The following is a 15,055-nucleotide window of genomic DNA, read 5'->3' on the forward strand; positions in this document are numbered from 1 at the left end:
GCAACAGGGCAATCTCACACAGGCACGGATGGCCCTAACTGGCCGGCACAAAACGGCTTCATGACACTGGTGCTACGGCAAAAACGGCTCCGTGACACTGGTGCTAAGGCAAAAAAGGTTCCGTGACACTGGTGGTACGGCAAAAACGGCTCCGTGACACTGGTGCTACGGCAAAAACGGCTCCATAACACTAGTGCTACGGCGCAAACGCCTGGCGTCAGGAGCGCTGCGACATTACGTCTTCTGCCAATACTTATAGTGATATTACACAGCAAAACAATATATACACAACAAAACGTCTACCTCAAAAATGTTTGTCACACACGCCTTCCGTTGGAAACTTACAGAATTTTTAGTCATATTTACCATAACTTTTGCTGTAGACTTCTTTGCGACATTAATGCCACACGACAATGCTGATGCTTCAAGATTTTTTTCCTCTCCCTACATGGCTTTATTTCAAATGCACAAACCACACTTCTAACTAAGACACGAAATAAATAATACGTGCTATGCAAGAATATAAACAGACTGATACTTTAAACTGCGTACTATACCTATACGCAACATAAGTGCCAAACGAAAAGGTTTGTTCTTCAAAAACCTACAGCCGTCATTACTTCTACTCCAAAAACGTACACGTTCCTCATTTATACGTGACATTGCTTTCACCACAGTATGTACTGAATGAGACGGCACGGAACGCCACGGAAGGCACTGGAACAAATTAGGACTGGGAGGTGAGGGCGGAACAGGGCTGGGCTATACTTCAAATATTTCGTTTCAGTTTATTACATTTAATTTTATTTCCTCTGCCGTCTATAAAGCAGAGGAAATGACAGGACACGCTAAACAGGGGGGTAGGTGAGAGCAGGGCAGGAGAGGACGGGTCCGAAGACAAAACAGGACAAGACCGGCCTTGTCCTCTTTTGCCGTCTGTCTTTTCACTGGTCCCTCCCCCTGCCCTCTGTCATTCCGTCTATGCCTTAAAGGGAGTGTTCCACATTTAAAAGGGTTTTGAACTGAAATAGTCATCTCGAAGGCCTTGCGGCGCTGTTCACAATCCCACAATAAGCCACTGTCTCCCAATCTCAATCCATTTCAGCGTGAGCAGGCGTTCTCCGAAGGATTATAGGATATAAGGATATTCGAAGGATTTCCAGATATTTGGAGGAGGTGGAGGAGGAGAAGAATGAGGAGGAGAAGAGGGGATGGCATGACGGTTCCATCGAGGTTCATTACCCGAACGATATAGCCGCCAAACGTGTATTAGGTGCCAGGGAGCTGACTTCCCTGCGAGGGCCACGGCATCGTCAGCATGGTCATCACCGTTACGCCGCATCCGACCAGAAAGTCGTCGAAAGGCGTGATGGCGTGCTGGGAGTTGAGAGCAGTGTCGAAGGAAGAGATTCTGAGGGAGAAGAGATTGTGAGTGTGAAATTGAGAGGGACGGAGTGACCTCTGCTAGGCGCAGCAGGAGGAGGGAAAATATCCGGCTTAATGATACAGATACTTCCACTCAAACCTTCGATACCAAATTCAGTCGGCTGCTTCTGATGTTTAGACTTCGCTCACATTACTGACAGGTGTCGGAGAGACCCTCGCTGCACCGGATGCTCTTGTTCAGAGCACCGGTCCCGCGGCTGCGTCGCTGAGCGACGGAAGTCCTTGCACTGCGGCAAAGACTACGCGACCTTTTTTAGGAAGTGCCGTGTGTCTCTTGCGGAAGAGAAGGTTATTAGCACCAAGGTCAAGGAAAATATTTCAGCTAGATACACTCGACGTAAGTACAAGGAATCCTCAGCAAAGGGCTCGCCGTGATGTCCTGGCCTCTTCAGTGAAACTCACAATAACGCCATACAGTGCTGGTCAGATGCTGTCTTTGCATGGCCTTCATGCTTTAAAAACATGACTGTCGGAGACTTCATCACCATGATCGCCCATGTTCTGGCCCTGAGGGTCTCCACCGTCACCTGCACTCGTGGAAGAAAGGTGGTTGGCTAATCCGCAGCTGCCATGATGCGTAGTGGCGCCCCGGTTGCCTTGCGGGCCGTGTGCCCCCCCCCCCCCCCCCGCTGGTTGGGCTCCCCAGCGAGGTCCTCGCAATCCCTGCCCGGAAAAATTTCGGCGCCATATGACCAACGTAGTCGGTGCGCCCCAAAGCCCAGATAATAATAATAATTCGGAAGGGCAGGGTGGCCTCCCCGGTGCATTCTGCACCCCTGCAGCCCGCCGCTGTGGCCAAGCGGCGGCCCGGTGGCTGCCGCGCAGCCTGCCTACTCCATGACGTCTTCGCAGCGAATAGAGCCTCTTGGAAAGGAGACATTGCGCAGGGGAGTTAGCATTCCCTACGGCTTGCAAAGGGATTGGAACCATCCCTCGTACTGGAAAAAAAAACACGTCGGTTGGTCGTCATTCCCCGTTACAGGGCCCGCTAGGGACAAGGGTGGAGGCCGGCCTGACGTTCTGGACTTGGGTGCGCGGGGACGCCCCGCGCCCGGACTCGTTCCGGACACCCGGGTCTTGCGCTCCCCCACTTCCTGGGACCCCACCTCCAGCGGCCACGCCTCGCCCGACGGGTGCGGTGAGTCCGGCCCCAACACCGCCGCCGGGGTTCGGTGACGTGCGAACGACGGACAAGACACCATCCACCGCCCAGGGTTGTGGTGCCGAGTGGGCCCCACCGTGACCTGTGTCTCCCACGGACGGTGGGACCCCAAAGGCCCGGCCCAGGGTTCGGTCTGGATCTGCCGAGGATGTTCGTCGGAGTCATCAGCCGTTCGGACCAAGGACTGGACCGAGTCCCGCTTTGAAAACAAGGACATTGTTGTGCTAAAAGACTAGTTGTCACCACTTCGTGCTTAATTTTACAAAAGAACTTTCGCGGTTTAACAGCCAAGGCGACCGACCTGCAACAGATTCCGTTTTCGCGCAATCCAGTGGTGGCATGCCTGCAGAAAACGAAGCTGTCCCCTGATAGAGATCAAGTTATTGAACGCTGCCGCATGTTTAGAAACGACGTGAGATCGCACACGATCGCCTGGGTGGTGTAGCCGTTTTGGTGCATAGCAGTGTTCCCAGTACCAAACTTAACATGAGCACCGAACTGCAAGCCGTCACCGTTACTGTTGACCAGGGCGTTATAAAGTTAACAGATTGCTATATATGCTTAGCACCAGCGGACCACTCACGTGGCCAGTCGCTGGGGTCTGTTTTGGACCAACTGTCATCACCGTTCTCGGTCCTTGGCGATTTTCACTCACAACACAAGGTGGGTTTGTGCTCTTGCGAACAACACGGGTAGCATGAAAAATATTCAATGTACGTGCGCAGCAGTGTAACTTTCGAAAACTGACGGGGGGGGGGGGGCTCAGCCGAAAACGTCGATCTAACTTATCCCCAGAACTTAATTTCCCCGGATTTCGACCATTGAAATTTGCGTCCGCAATGTTTATATTGTGTAGCATAGCTTTGTTTGGTATTTTGCATCTTCAAAATATCCTGTGGAGCAATGATTCCCATCTCAAGTTCGTGTCAACTGCCTTTTTGTGAAAAGCTTAAAATGTGATGCAGTCCACGGAAACACATCCTAGTAAATCTTACTAACGGATCACTGAGAACTGCCGCTGCCGCCGATCATATTATAATTACCAAAACAGCCACGAATATGCGACAAATACACCTGCCGCTGTTGGGGAAACCGAACATTAACTCGTACCTGGGTCATTCGGTACTAAGTGAGTTGCCACATACTGCAGTAAATCGTTATTTATCCCAAGTTAGGCGTTGCCATTTGAAGAACTTGTCAAACATTCGCAGGCTCGCCAGCATATGAAAGTGTTAGCATTACACAAGCATCAGACACCCACAGGATACCATTTGGCACAAAATTAATATGATACTCATAGCGATGTGTTTAGGCCGCTGCTGGAAAGCATACCAAAAGCTAAGATGATTGCTGGGTATTAAATTGGCGCAGTGTTCCCTCTGTGCTCATATGAAGCGATGAGGTTCAGAGGAGCATTGGGGTGGGGGGGGGGGGGGGCTCAAGTCAGCACTGTGGGGCTCACTCCAGCCACAAAAGTATAGAAAGTGACACCCTGTCTCGGGCATCCCATCCCACGTTTTTGCGGCGAAGGTGCATTGCGAAAGACTGCCTGTGAGCTTTGGTGTGAAAAAACAAGCCGTGCGACGTCATCTTCTCGAAATAGGAGTTAAACGTAGCCAAAGTTGTCCGGTGCATTCGCGAGGAGCATTATTGACGTAGATAAGGCAGTAGTGATAGCCTTATTCCTCAGATAAAAACTGGGAGAATGGAGAAATAGATCGGTTGATATTTCGGCAGCATGCCCTTATGGAAACAATAGCAGAAGTTCATTGTTTCGATCAGCGCAAGTCAATAGACTTCTGCTATTGTTTCGATAAAGGCATGTTGCTGAAATATCAACCAATCTATTTCTCCATTCTCCTGGTTTTTCTCCGGGGAATAAGGCTATCACTACTGTCTTATCTATGTTAAATGTAGCTCCTTGCAATATGCAAAACGTGGTAACAGGACCTGACGGGACAGTCAATGTTGTGTTGAAAAATCTGAGCATTTTGTCACTGAAGTCCCTACAGTCGACTTAAAGCTTCATCCGGGGAGCCAATACATTTCCAGACTAATGGACGCAGTCAATAATTGTTGCCATTTTAAAAGCCGGTCAAGATGGTACGGACGCCTGTTATTACAGGCTCACCTCCCCGACGTCATGCGTCTGCAAGTTGTTTGAGAAGATGACTAGCGCAAGACATGCAAACAAACAACGAAATGTGGGATGCTCAATATGGTTTTAGGAAAAATCAGAGCACCCTGGGCCACCTGGTGGTTTTATGTGTGTTTTACAGCTACCAGTCATTTAATACAGTGATCAGATACAGTCATTTAAACGCCGGCAACATGTAACAGCTGTCGTCTTTGACATAGACAAAGCATTCGATACTGCATTACATGGTAATCTGATAGAGTTGCACCTGCGACTTGGCCCACGACCTCGTCCCACTTATGCGCCATATTGCTCTCTGCCTGTCTGAAGGAAAAATGGAAGCAATCTTGGGATCAGGTGATCAGAGACATCCATGGCAATGGGAGAATTAAGCTCAGGGTGGTAAAAGACTGGCTATCCTCACACCCGCAATAACAGCAAGGTGCAAGTCAGTTTTTCTCGCCTCCATATCGTCGTACCTACAACATACGGTTTTCTTCTGTCTGGCAGTCAAGCGCCATCGTGTCCCAGGTGCGATCACCCACTGTCAGTTGGTCACGTGCTCGTGCAGTGGCGCCACCTGTAAACTGAGCGCAGTGTTACTTCGGTGCATACGCTCCTTGCGTAGCGCGCTACGCGCTCACATCAATGGAATGAAGACCGGAGATATTTTTCCTATCTCACGCCTTCCCTATTTCTAGGTCTACCAGGACCTTTGTTCTCATTTAATTATCAGTCTTCTCTCCTTTCCCCGTCCTCTTTCCCGTCCCCAGCCCTTTTCCTGTCCCCAGTCCTCTTTTCTGCCCTCTGTCCAAGCTCTGTCGCGTCCTCTATGCAATTCTTTGATTTTTCCCCTTGTTGCTGATTGGGTTTTTTATGCGCCGACTGCTGAGGCCATATCACGCATTGGTTTGTCCTCGACCGTATTCTCTGTCCCGTCCTCTAGTATTACGCCTTGGTCAGTCCTCGAGCCTATTTATCCTCTGATTTGTCTTCTGCTATGTCGTCTGTGTTGTCCTCTGTTCCGTACGCGTCCCGCCTTCTGTTCTGGCCCGCCTCTTCGGTTCTGATTTGGTCTGCCCTGTCCTGAGTTGGACACGACACAGCGCGATTCCACCCTTAATGGAATCAAGAAAGTCAGATTTTGTATCTGGTCATGTTGTATGTTAGGTCGAGAAGTGCCTTCCTGCTATCGTGAGACTTACCTGTAACTGACAGACAGTGATTACGTCAGAGCCAGACGGTCAGCTTTGTAGGCTCAAAACACGTCTCCATTAGCGCTGATGTCCTTCTGCTGATACCAAAATATGTTCCGTAATGTAGGTGTTAGATGGAGCGTCATGCTTCTTTCCTCCTGAGCAAAACATCGTCCCAGGACTTCGTGCCTCGGCAGACCTCGGGTCGTGTTGTAGACATCGCAGCACATCAGGTCGTTACCACCGTCCATCACTCCATATAAAGGTGATTTCTTTCACTCCGGCTCCAGCCCAAATTACTCCGCCGCGAGGCGTTCTAGGATAGCAGCCGAATGAAATCGGGCGAAATCTTCGGCTGGCTGAGAACTGCCGCGTGTGGCAAATACGTGGCTACCCAGCAAGAGCCCAGGAGGGATCTTCCGGTTAAGACGCCGCAATCCATCTGGACAATTTTGAAATGAAAGCTCGCTGTGGCGACACGAACGGTCAGCTGTTCATTACGTCACATGATTTCCTTGTTTGTTGTGCCTGGCGCATAAGTCAAGACTGTAGATGTTAAAAACGTAGGTCGTAGGAGTCACTGCAGGAGAGGTGATGCCTTATTGTTGCGACAGTTCTTTGGCATTGCTGCAAGGCCACGGAGTGGCCACCTCTAGTCTGATTAGGCTCATTTAATTATTTTCATTTGTGGACTACCTCCAGGACGCTGACAGACGAGCATACGAACATAACTTTTAAGCATACGCTTTGTCGCGTATCACTAATGTTGCGTATACGTATCGCCAAAAGAGGTACTGATGCACATCAGTAAAGACCATGGAAGTTTTTGCATTATAGAAAATACCGGACATAAGTTGTTTTAATCATACCCCTTGCTGTGTTGCACTTATGCTGCATATTAGTACTGGCAGCAGGAGTAACGTCGCCTTAAAGTAAAGATTACAAAAGTTTTTGCCACCAAAGTGATGGCAGTTGACGGGTATAAGTTCCCCAAGTATGTCGTGTATCACTTCCACTATGCCATGCATATTCGATGACAGCAGAAGTAATACCGCATATAAATGAAGGCTGCAGACTTTTTGATGAAGAAGTAATGCCACGTATGAGTGAAGGCTGTAGAAGTTTTTGCAGTAGAACCAATGTCGTGTAGAGCTGATCCCGCCACGGTTCTGTCTGTCACGCTATTTGCGGTAGCACTTAGGTAACACTGTGACGCATCGCATAAGCACAAGTATGTAGTGTTACGTTTAGGATATCGGTAGTCTCTATTCACCAGTCACAGAAATATAGCTGCCAGAGCTGTCAAAATAAATGTATTTGAAATGCAATGTGAAATTGCTGTTATCGATGGAAGGTCGCTTAGCTGAGTTTCTAAAGTAGAGGCACGTCATAACAACATTAGACAACACAGTAGTAATAGCCTTATTCTTCGGAGAAAAAACCAGGAGAATGGAAATATGGATGCATTGATATTTTTGCAACATTCCTTTACCGAAGCAGTAGCAGAAATATTATTATCTTCAAGTCTTATGATTAGAAGCATTATATACTTCTGCTGTTGTTTCGATAAAGGCACGCTGCCGAAATATCAACCCATCTATATATCTATTCCCCTGGTTTTTCTCCGAGGAATCTGGCTATTACGACTGTGTTATCTGTGTGAAAAATGTTTCTCGCAAATGCACTTAATAACTTGCATAACGTTCTGCATATCGACTCATGTGAAGCTTCTTTTACTCTTAAGATGACGATTACAGAACGGTGGATCGCAGCTGAATCATGGTGACGCATTTGCTAATTTGTTCAGGTGTTTCATTACATTCACTTCTGTGTCGTAACATATTGAGACTTCGCACCAAAATGTGTAAAGTAGATTTGACACTCATAAACCAGCTGCCCCATGCAAGCAAGCGAGAATAAGAACAGCTACCAACATAATGTAGCAGCTGTCTCATAAATCTTGAAACATATGTAGCGTAGGCATAATCACCAAAAACTTCGGGGTCAGGCGAGGTCAGGTCAGGTCATGGCGATAACAGGCGTAACGTCAGAAGTAGCCGCGTCCTATCGCGAGGGGGGCGATCGAGGCGGCTCTAATGCGCCTCAGGGCATGCGCCGCCGCCGGGCTCTCCTTTTGAGCATGGACTGAAATGATCTCCAGCAATAGAATGGTAATCACGGCTTTCAAGTGCTAATTTACGGTGTGCAATGCTCTGAGTTATATATGGTGATGAGAGGGATTGCCAAGGATTGGCATTGTTCCCGAACAGCAATTGCGCTCCACGTGAAATCTCAATAACTTCATGTTCACAGGCTGTTGCAACCGGAATTTCTGCTGGAACCGAATGTGTCTACATTCCTTATTCTGGAATGAGGCACATGTCACTGCCCGCAGTTACCCAGCCGCGAGGTATTTACCTTTAAGCTCAGTGCTGACACTTTGTAACCACCTCGCACGTATCTTTATTAGAGGCTTGTGCTATCCGATAGGCGTATCAGGGGCTTGCTCGGGTTTTTGACTTGGGGGATGCTGTTTAGCCTAAGGTAGTGTGAAACGGTCGTGGGCGGCTTCTTGGCTTTCACTCAAGCATTCGAAAAAAGAGTCAGGGAGGCGTGGGGAGGAGGTCAACGAGGACCCCTAAGAAGACGGTGGAAAACGCCTAAAGGTATGCGATCTTTGTTCAGTTGTAGTGCTTTAACAATATATTTGACTATCAACCCTCACTCAGACGGACCTCGGATTCTCCCAAGATTCTACGGTGGGTCTGCTCCTGCCGGTACGTGAGAACACTTTTCTGACCTTATCCGGGACTCTTAATTAACAAGAGCCCCGGAGAACCATTTCGGCTTTGCCAGCTCATGCCATGAATGATGACATGAATGACGAGGGCTCCGGCCGTATGACCCTCCAAGGTTATCACAAGTAATGGTCATCCAGCGTACAGATGGACCCATGGTCATGGGGAGTCGGGACAAACGCGGGCGATGACTGAAAAAATCTCTGCTGTGGCGGATTGTCTCAGCCGGGTCTCTGGTCTCAGCCTGGATTGTCTCAGCTTGGTCAGCCGCGTCTCCGGGCAGAGCTCATCTGACGTCATTAGATGCAGAGAAAGCTAGACCACATAACGGCCGTTCAAAACTTTAGAGCGAAACAACATCGGAGCGAAAAGCGAGCAGAGATAGACCACAGCATGGGAGAGAGTGGGTATCACTGTTCTCAGCACAATGCAGTGCTCCAGACTGGAGGGCTCCGCTGCCGGTCCGTCCAGTAACATACAGGGCCGTCCATCGACGGCCGAGCTCATCCCCAAATTAGTGTCTCGCTGGTTTCTGTACCCGATCCTGACCATGATACAGATGCCAGCAAATGCCATCACACACTAGGCAGCCTCGACAACAGTAATGGGCTCGTGCCACTTTGGCGCGAATCATGCCTGTAGTTTGGCGCGAATCATGCCTGTAAACGGCGGCTGCATGGCTGCCCGCTCGGTATGTGGCAATGTCCAGTCTCCGCCGCCCTGTCTGCTCTGCTACGCTCCGCCGCCGGCGCCGCCCGACATTATTACTACACCGCGCGCGCGCTCGCGCCGGGCGGAAGACACAACATATGGCGAGACGTTACCGATTGCTCGCAGAAAACCGAAAGTGCCGGTCGGCGCGGCGCGGCTGAGGCAGTGGGGTGAGTCCGACGAGCTCGACCGCTCAGGTGCAGGACCGAGGCGGGAGCCGACGGTGGCGCGTGGTCCCCGGCGGCTGACCCCAGACCGTGGTCATGGCACAAACAGCGGTGAGTCACAACGGCCGGCCTCAGGACGGACTGATCCCAGCTGCGTGCACGCCTCTGGTTATTGTCCGCCCGCGCGCGAGACGACGTGGTTTCAGATGTTCCGCAGTGCTGATTGATTTTGCCAAATTGCGGTGTGTTCGAGTCCGGTGCCTGTGTTCGTTCTTAAAAGATGATACTCGCTGACACCTCGCTAACGAACTAGCAAACAAGATATTAAAACAGTCTGGAGAGGCGCTCGGTACCGCAGCGAATGAAGGGGCAACTTGTCTTCTGTGAGAAGCTTGAGATTGTGTGGCTGTCAAACATCCGGCATTTTTGCCCGAGACAAAGCCTGTCATCCACTGATAATCACATACGTGTTGTCAAAAAGGTACACAACAGTCAACGCGAGATCGGGGCGTTACTTTCATGTTTGCTGTACGAGCCGAACCGCCACTGAGTACAGAACCACACCGCGCACGTCCTCTATGAGGAAGCGATCGCAGTGCTACACGCTGCAGCACCGCGGTCGTGCTGCCGGCAATGTGTGGGACAGATGACTTAACATTGGCACTCAGTGTTTGGCAATGCCGTTTATCCGGATCCCACGTCCGTTATCAGATCAACAGGCCACCCGTCAGCACAGAGCTGTGCTGTGCTGTGTGAAAACGTGCCAATTCTGGTGCTTGTTGCTGAGTTTTGGTGCGTTTTTTTCCATGCACTACTGCCCTCAGTTTTGGTTTGGATGGGTTTATCGGTTCATCTGCTAAGGGATAGTCTGTGTGAGACATCAGGACGAGGAGGGAGAAATCTGCGTCATAACACATTTTATGCACATACCCTTATTACGCTGCAACCCAACTGAATACCAGCATGAGGGTTATGATGCCCGGGTTTTAATCTTCATGATGTACTTGTAACACAGGGCTTTGCGAAAAAGAAGACGTCTCTGGGTGTAGTCCGCAGCTAAAGCTCACACTATCCACGCCATCGCATGTGCGGAGTGCGCACTAGGGAATGACGTTGACAATGTGTAAAACCTATGAACAGGAGTGTAGTCTCCATTAACTTTGGATCCCCAACCCAGAGAGAAAATTGGCCCTAATCTGGAGAGAAATCCGTTTGTTGGCGTATTTTTTAGGGCATGTTTCTTCAATCTTCTCTGTTCAGCCCTCCGTCTTATTTTGCGAAACCGCACTGTTATCTCTGAAATAGTGCTTGCTGAGTGATATGAGATAACGATGGTCACCAAGGATACTTTCAAGAAAAAAAACTACGCGTGCAGATTGCACACACGTGCATAAATCTGGGAACTGATCCTTGAGTCAACAGGGCCAACATCATGCCCGGTAGCAGCTACGCGCCTTTGCAATTTACACGTCAGCAAATCATTGACCTCTGTACGTTTAGGAATGTTGTTGACTCGACCCTAAGTGTTTGAAATATTCTGGCCAGTTTCACCTGCTAGATCCGGAACATAGCATATAAACAACGAAAGTTTTATTTGACAATTGACGCACTAGTGACACAATGGCATGCACGGATACTACTCGTGTCATGGGAAGGTCAGTTCTGTTCAGATCACGTGGCTCTTCCGTAAGATCGAAGCTCAGTATGCGGTTCATGTGCAAGACACACAGCAAGGAGACAACGCCGATCGAGTAAGAGTGTTTTTATCATACATTAGAATCTGCACTGCACGCTGCATAAGTGCGTGCTTGCCTTTAAGTCAAGATCTTGTTGGATCAAGATCAAGCGTTGTGACGTATCGTGGTACGCGTACCGCGTCGATTTTTCATGCGGTCATATTATGGCATAAATCCACGATTGTAGATAGCAAAACTGCTGTTTTGTTTAACAGTTTGCAGGTGGATTAGCCACTTTTTGTCCGGAGTCGATTCATCTAACCGTGATATGAACGGCATATGTTATGATGTTCCGTGTGTTGTGATGGTTTGCAGTTTAATAGATCAATGAGTATATATCCGGCCCGCGATAAAGGTTCTGTAGTAGTCACCATCGATAAATATCAGCATAATAAACAACTGAATGTAGGGGTTAAAGATAGCTCAATCTATCATTGAACGGAGATAAAACAGATTTCTTAAGTCCATGAAAAGGTAAGAATTTCGTCAACAATGTGTACAGACAAGACTGCATAGGAAAGATCAGACGCGGCATATGGTGTTTTTGGTCAAACAACCAAACCACCAGATGCCAATCTCCAAGCCCACCTGATTTACACAAGGGGTTGGTCGCTCCTTCGGGTCATCGTGAGCGGTAGGAGCCATGTAGCAGAGCACCTAGCTGAACATACCAAACAGGACTGAGAGTTATGTCGGGAACCGAAGTTTATTGATCCTAGATATACCACACTTCTCTAAAAGCTCCAAAAATTACCACAACCAAACCGACCACGCCTCAGAATGAGTGTGTCCTGATCTTGTGTGAATGGATGTTAGTAGGCTTTCCCCAAGTGTGCCACTGCGAGGGAGGATTATGGCCTACCGAGCAGTCATCATAAATGAAATGGAAAACTCCCTGAAAACTATTCAGCTAGTTTTTGACGGCAATGTTAGTCTGGGCAGACACACGGAGCTGGGTGAAATTTTACTTGTGCATATTTGGGGCCACGGGAAACATAACCATACGAGAAATCAAATTATAAGCCCTTATTCTATTTCAGATGCATTGCTGACATTTCTGTAATGTTGTTGTATGTTCAGTAAGCATTGCATGGGCAACAACACCTTGCAAACAACGTCGACCGGAAAGCGTCCAACTTATTCCGAAACCGATAAGGAACTTTTGGACGTGATTGTCAGGCTACGAGACGGTCATATGAAATCGAATTATTATCCAAATCATGAAACAACAAAAGTTACCTTCATTTGTCATCAGGTCATTTATACCAGAAAGGCTGTGGATGTAGGACTGGAAATGTGTTTGAAAAGAATCTGTTGAGACAAAAGCGACAATAGTTGCCGTGCATAAAATACCAAAGCCAGACTTCAGAAACGGGAGTGCCTAGACAGAATCATTGATGTTAGCTGAAGACCGGTAGACTTTCGCGCGGATATCTTTTAGGTAACAGGAAACAGAGCGAGAACTCTACGCAGTTAACCAGGATCCCACTTATTTTAACGTAATCTAAAGAGTGAACAGCACCCCTTGGACCCCTCCATCCACCTTAAAAACGTACTTAAAAAACCAGCCCCTGATATCCCACCACGGGGGCAGTCTAAAGCACCAGCTGATACACAAAAAGAGCAAATAAAACATCGTGAGCGACTAAAGGAGGGGCAAGCAAGAGTGCGGAAAAAATTACGTCATCTGTCGGCGGGATCTGTCGAGGGCACAGCCTGTGAAAAGGATCTAAAACGTTATGTGTGTGTAATCGAAGATCAGATACATATATCATATAGTGCTGTAAATTTATATAATATATAACATATAATACATTCGTGTTTATTATGGTGGTCTTTATATGGCATCAGGGCAGTAGAACCAGATGTGATGTGATAACGGTGAAATTGTAGTCGAGAGCGTTGGGATTTCAGTCTTTCAGTCAACCAGGCTTTTGAGACGTTGTGCCAGCCACGCGGGTCCATAGCCAAAACTGTAGCAGCTTTCGACATAGATATATATATATATATATATATGTCTGTATATATATATATATACATATATATATATATAAGTACATCATATGTCAACTATGTCACTGTGTTACTGACGTCATAACACCACAAGAAATTTGTTCAGTGTTGAACGGGACCATTCTTACATGTGGGTTAAATGCCCCACGTTCTCTACGCGTCCTAGTGATAAATCAATTCATTCGGAATCCGGCCTGCGAGTGCTAGGAACTCATCGGACATAATCAGATGCTGGACCTCACCATAGTATCTGGCCTGGAGCTGTAGGTGTTCACGTTCCGCACGGCCCACGGTGTTGGCAGCGCAGTGGACGAGAGATGATGCACGTGCGCGGGTTCCAATGACCAGACTCGTCTCTCGACGCTGATAGTTGATATGCCCTGTCATCAGCGCGTCAGCGTTCTGCACGGTCTGTCGACCGAAGCGGCATCAGGGAAGCAGAAAGCCAGATAGAGTGGTACAGAGCTGAGACATTGTACTGAGAGTGCCGGGGGTTTCGGTCTTTCAGTTAACCCAGGCTCTTGAGAACGTTGTGTTGCCACGCGATTCCATAGCCGAAGAAGTACGGGCTTTCGACATGGAATCGGGTGAAGTTTTTTCAGTTGACAGATGGTATTTTCTCACAGCGACAGAAAGCTACTTCAGCATCCGTTTCATTATATTTACTTTACGGGTGATCGGGAGCGTGGGAGTTTGGTCGCTTTCGGTTGGGCGGAAAATCTAGCATTCCGTCAGGAATGTTGGTGTTCTTTTCTTCTCTGCCTCCACAACGTTGAAGGCCCCATCCACGTTGAATGGCGGGTAAAATAAATTGAATAGGACGGGCGTTGGTTGCCAAACTACTTTAACTTGGGCATTACGGTAAGCCTATAGTCACTCTGGCGACATACGTGCTACTCTTAGCACTTAAACGTTGCGCTATACATACAACAAGTTTCAGCTCATTTTCGCGAGGAAAACCCCGACCACTTCCTTTGAGTTATGGGGGGGTACCGAAATCCCATTTCTCCGACTACTTTGTTGGTTGTTTCATATATATATATATATATATATATATATATATATATATAATGCACTTTACGCATCTTCATGGCGGAGCCATGAAAGAGTTAGTGTTCGGGCTTTGGAGTTTATTGTAGAAACCCACTGTACCAATATACCATGTTATATGACCTGATCAAGTATCCCCATGTTTGACGTGTAATGTAAAGATGCAAATGTAAAGAATGTGGCGATAGGGTTTAACTGTGTATTCCTGCGCTGTAGCGGCTCACAAATTAACATGATGTGGTTATCGTTCCCACATGGCTTTGCAAAGCCTCATTTTGCAACTATTTTTACGGCCTAGCCATAATATGAGGATCTCTGAAACAAGGTGAGCATCTATACGGACGATTGCTGGTCCACATGTTCGCTATATTGAAGACGAGGCTCACAATATTACTGGCTTCTGTTCCAATCAACACTGTTATCTCTATTCTTGGTCTCTTAAACACGAGTCTTATTTTATTTATGTGCGCCCGAGGAACTCTGCTAATAACTCTCTCCGCTTACAATGCGTGAACAAGCTGACCGCACATTACCTGTCACGTAGAGTTTCCGCCATTAAGTGCCCCATTTGTGATCGGACGTCTCCCGCGAAACGACTGCTTTCTCGCAGCTGACACTCGATTCTTCATCAGCCCGCCG

At 48.1% G+C, this 15,055-nt stretch overlaps 1 protein-coding gene across 1 annotated transcript in view; it reads left to right on the forward strand.

Annotated features, from left to right (window-relative positions):
- Positions 1 to 9,394: 9,394 nt before the first annotated feature.
- The window catches only part of LOC119102652 (myotubularin-related protein 10-like), a 14,382-nt gene continuing 8,721 nt past the window's right edge, over positions 9,395 to 15,055 (forward strand). Inside the window, exon 1 of the mRNA XM_037226112.1 lies at positions 9,395 to 9,430. Coding sequence (XP_037082007.1) covers positions 9,395 to 9,430 — 36 coding nt within the window. The remainder of the gene's footprint in view (positions 9,431 to 15,055) is intronic.

This window comes from Pollicipes pollicipes, unplaced genomic scaffold (assembly GCF_011947565.3).
Source record: "Pollicipes pollicipes isolate AB1234 unplaced genomic scaffold, Ppol_2.1 Scaffold_5724;HRSCAF=6776_pilon_pilon_pilon, whole genome shotgun sequence".
NCBI lineage: Eukaryota > Metazoa > Arthropoda > Thecostraca > Pollicipedomorpha > Pollicipedidae > Pollicipes > Pollicipes pollicipes.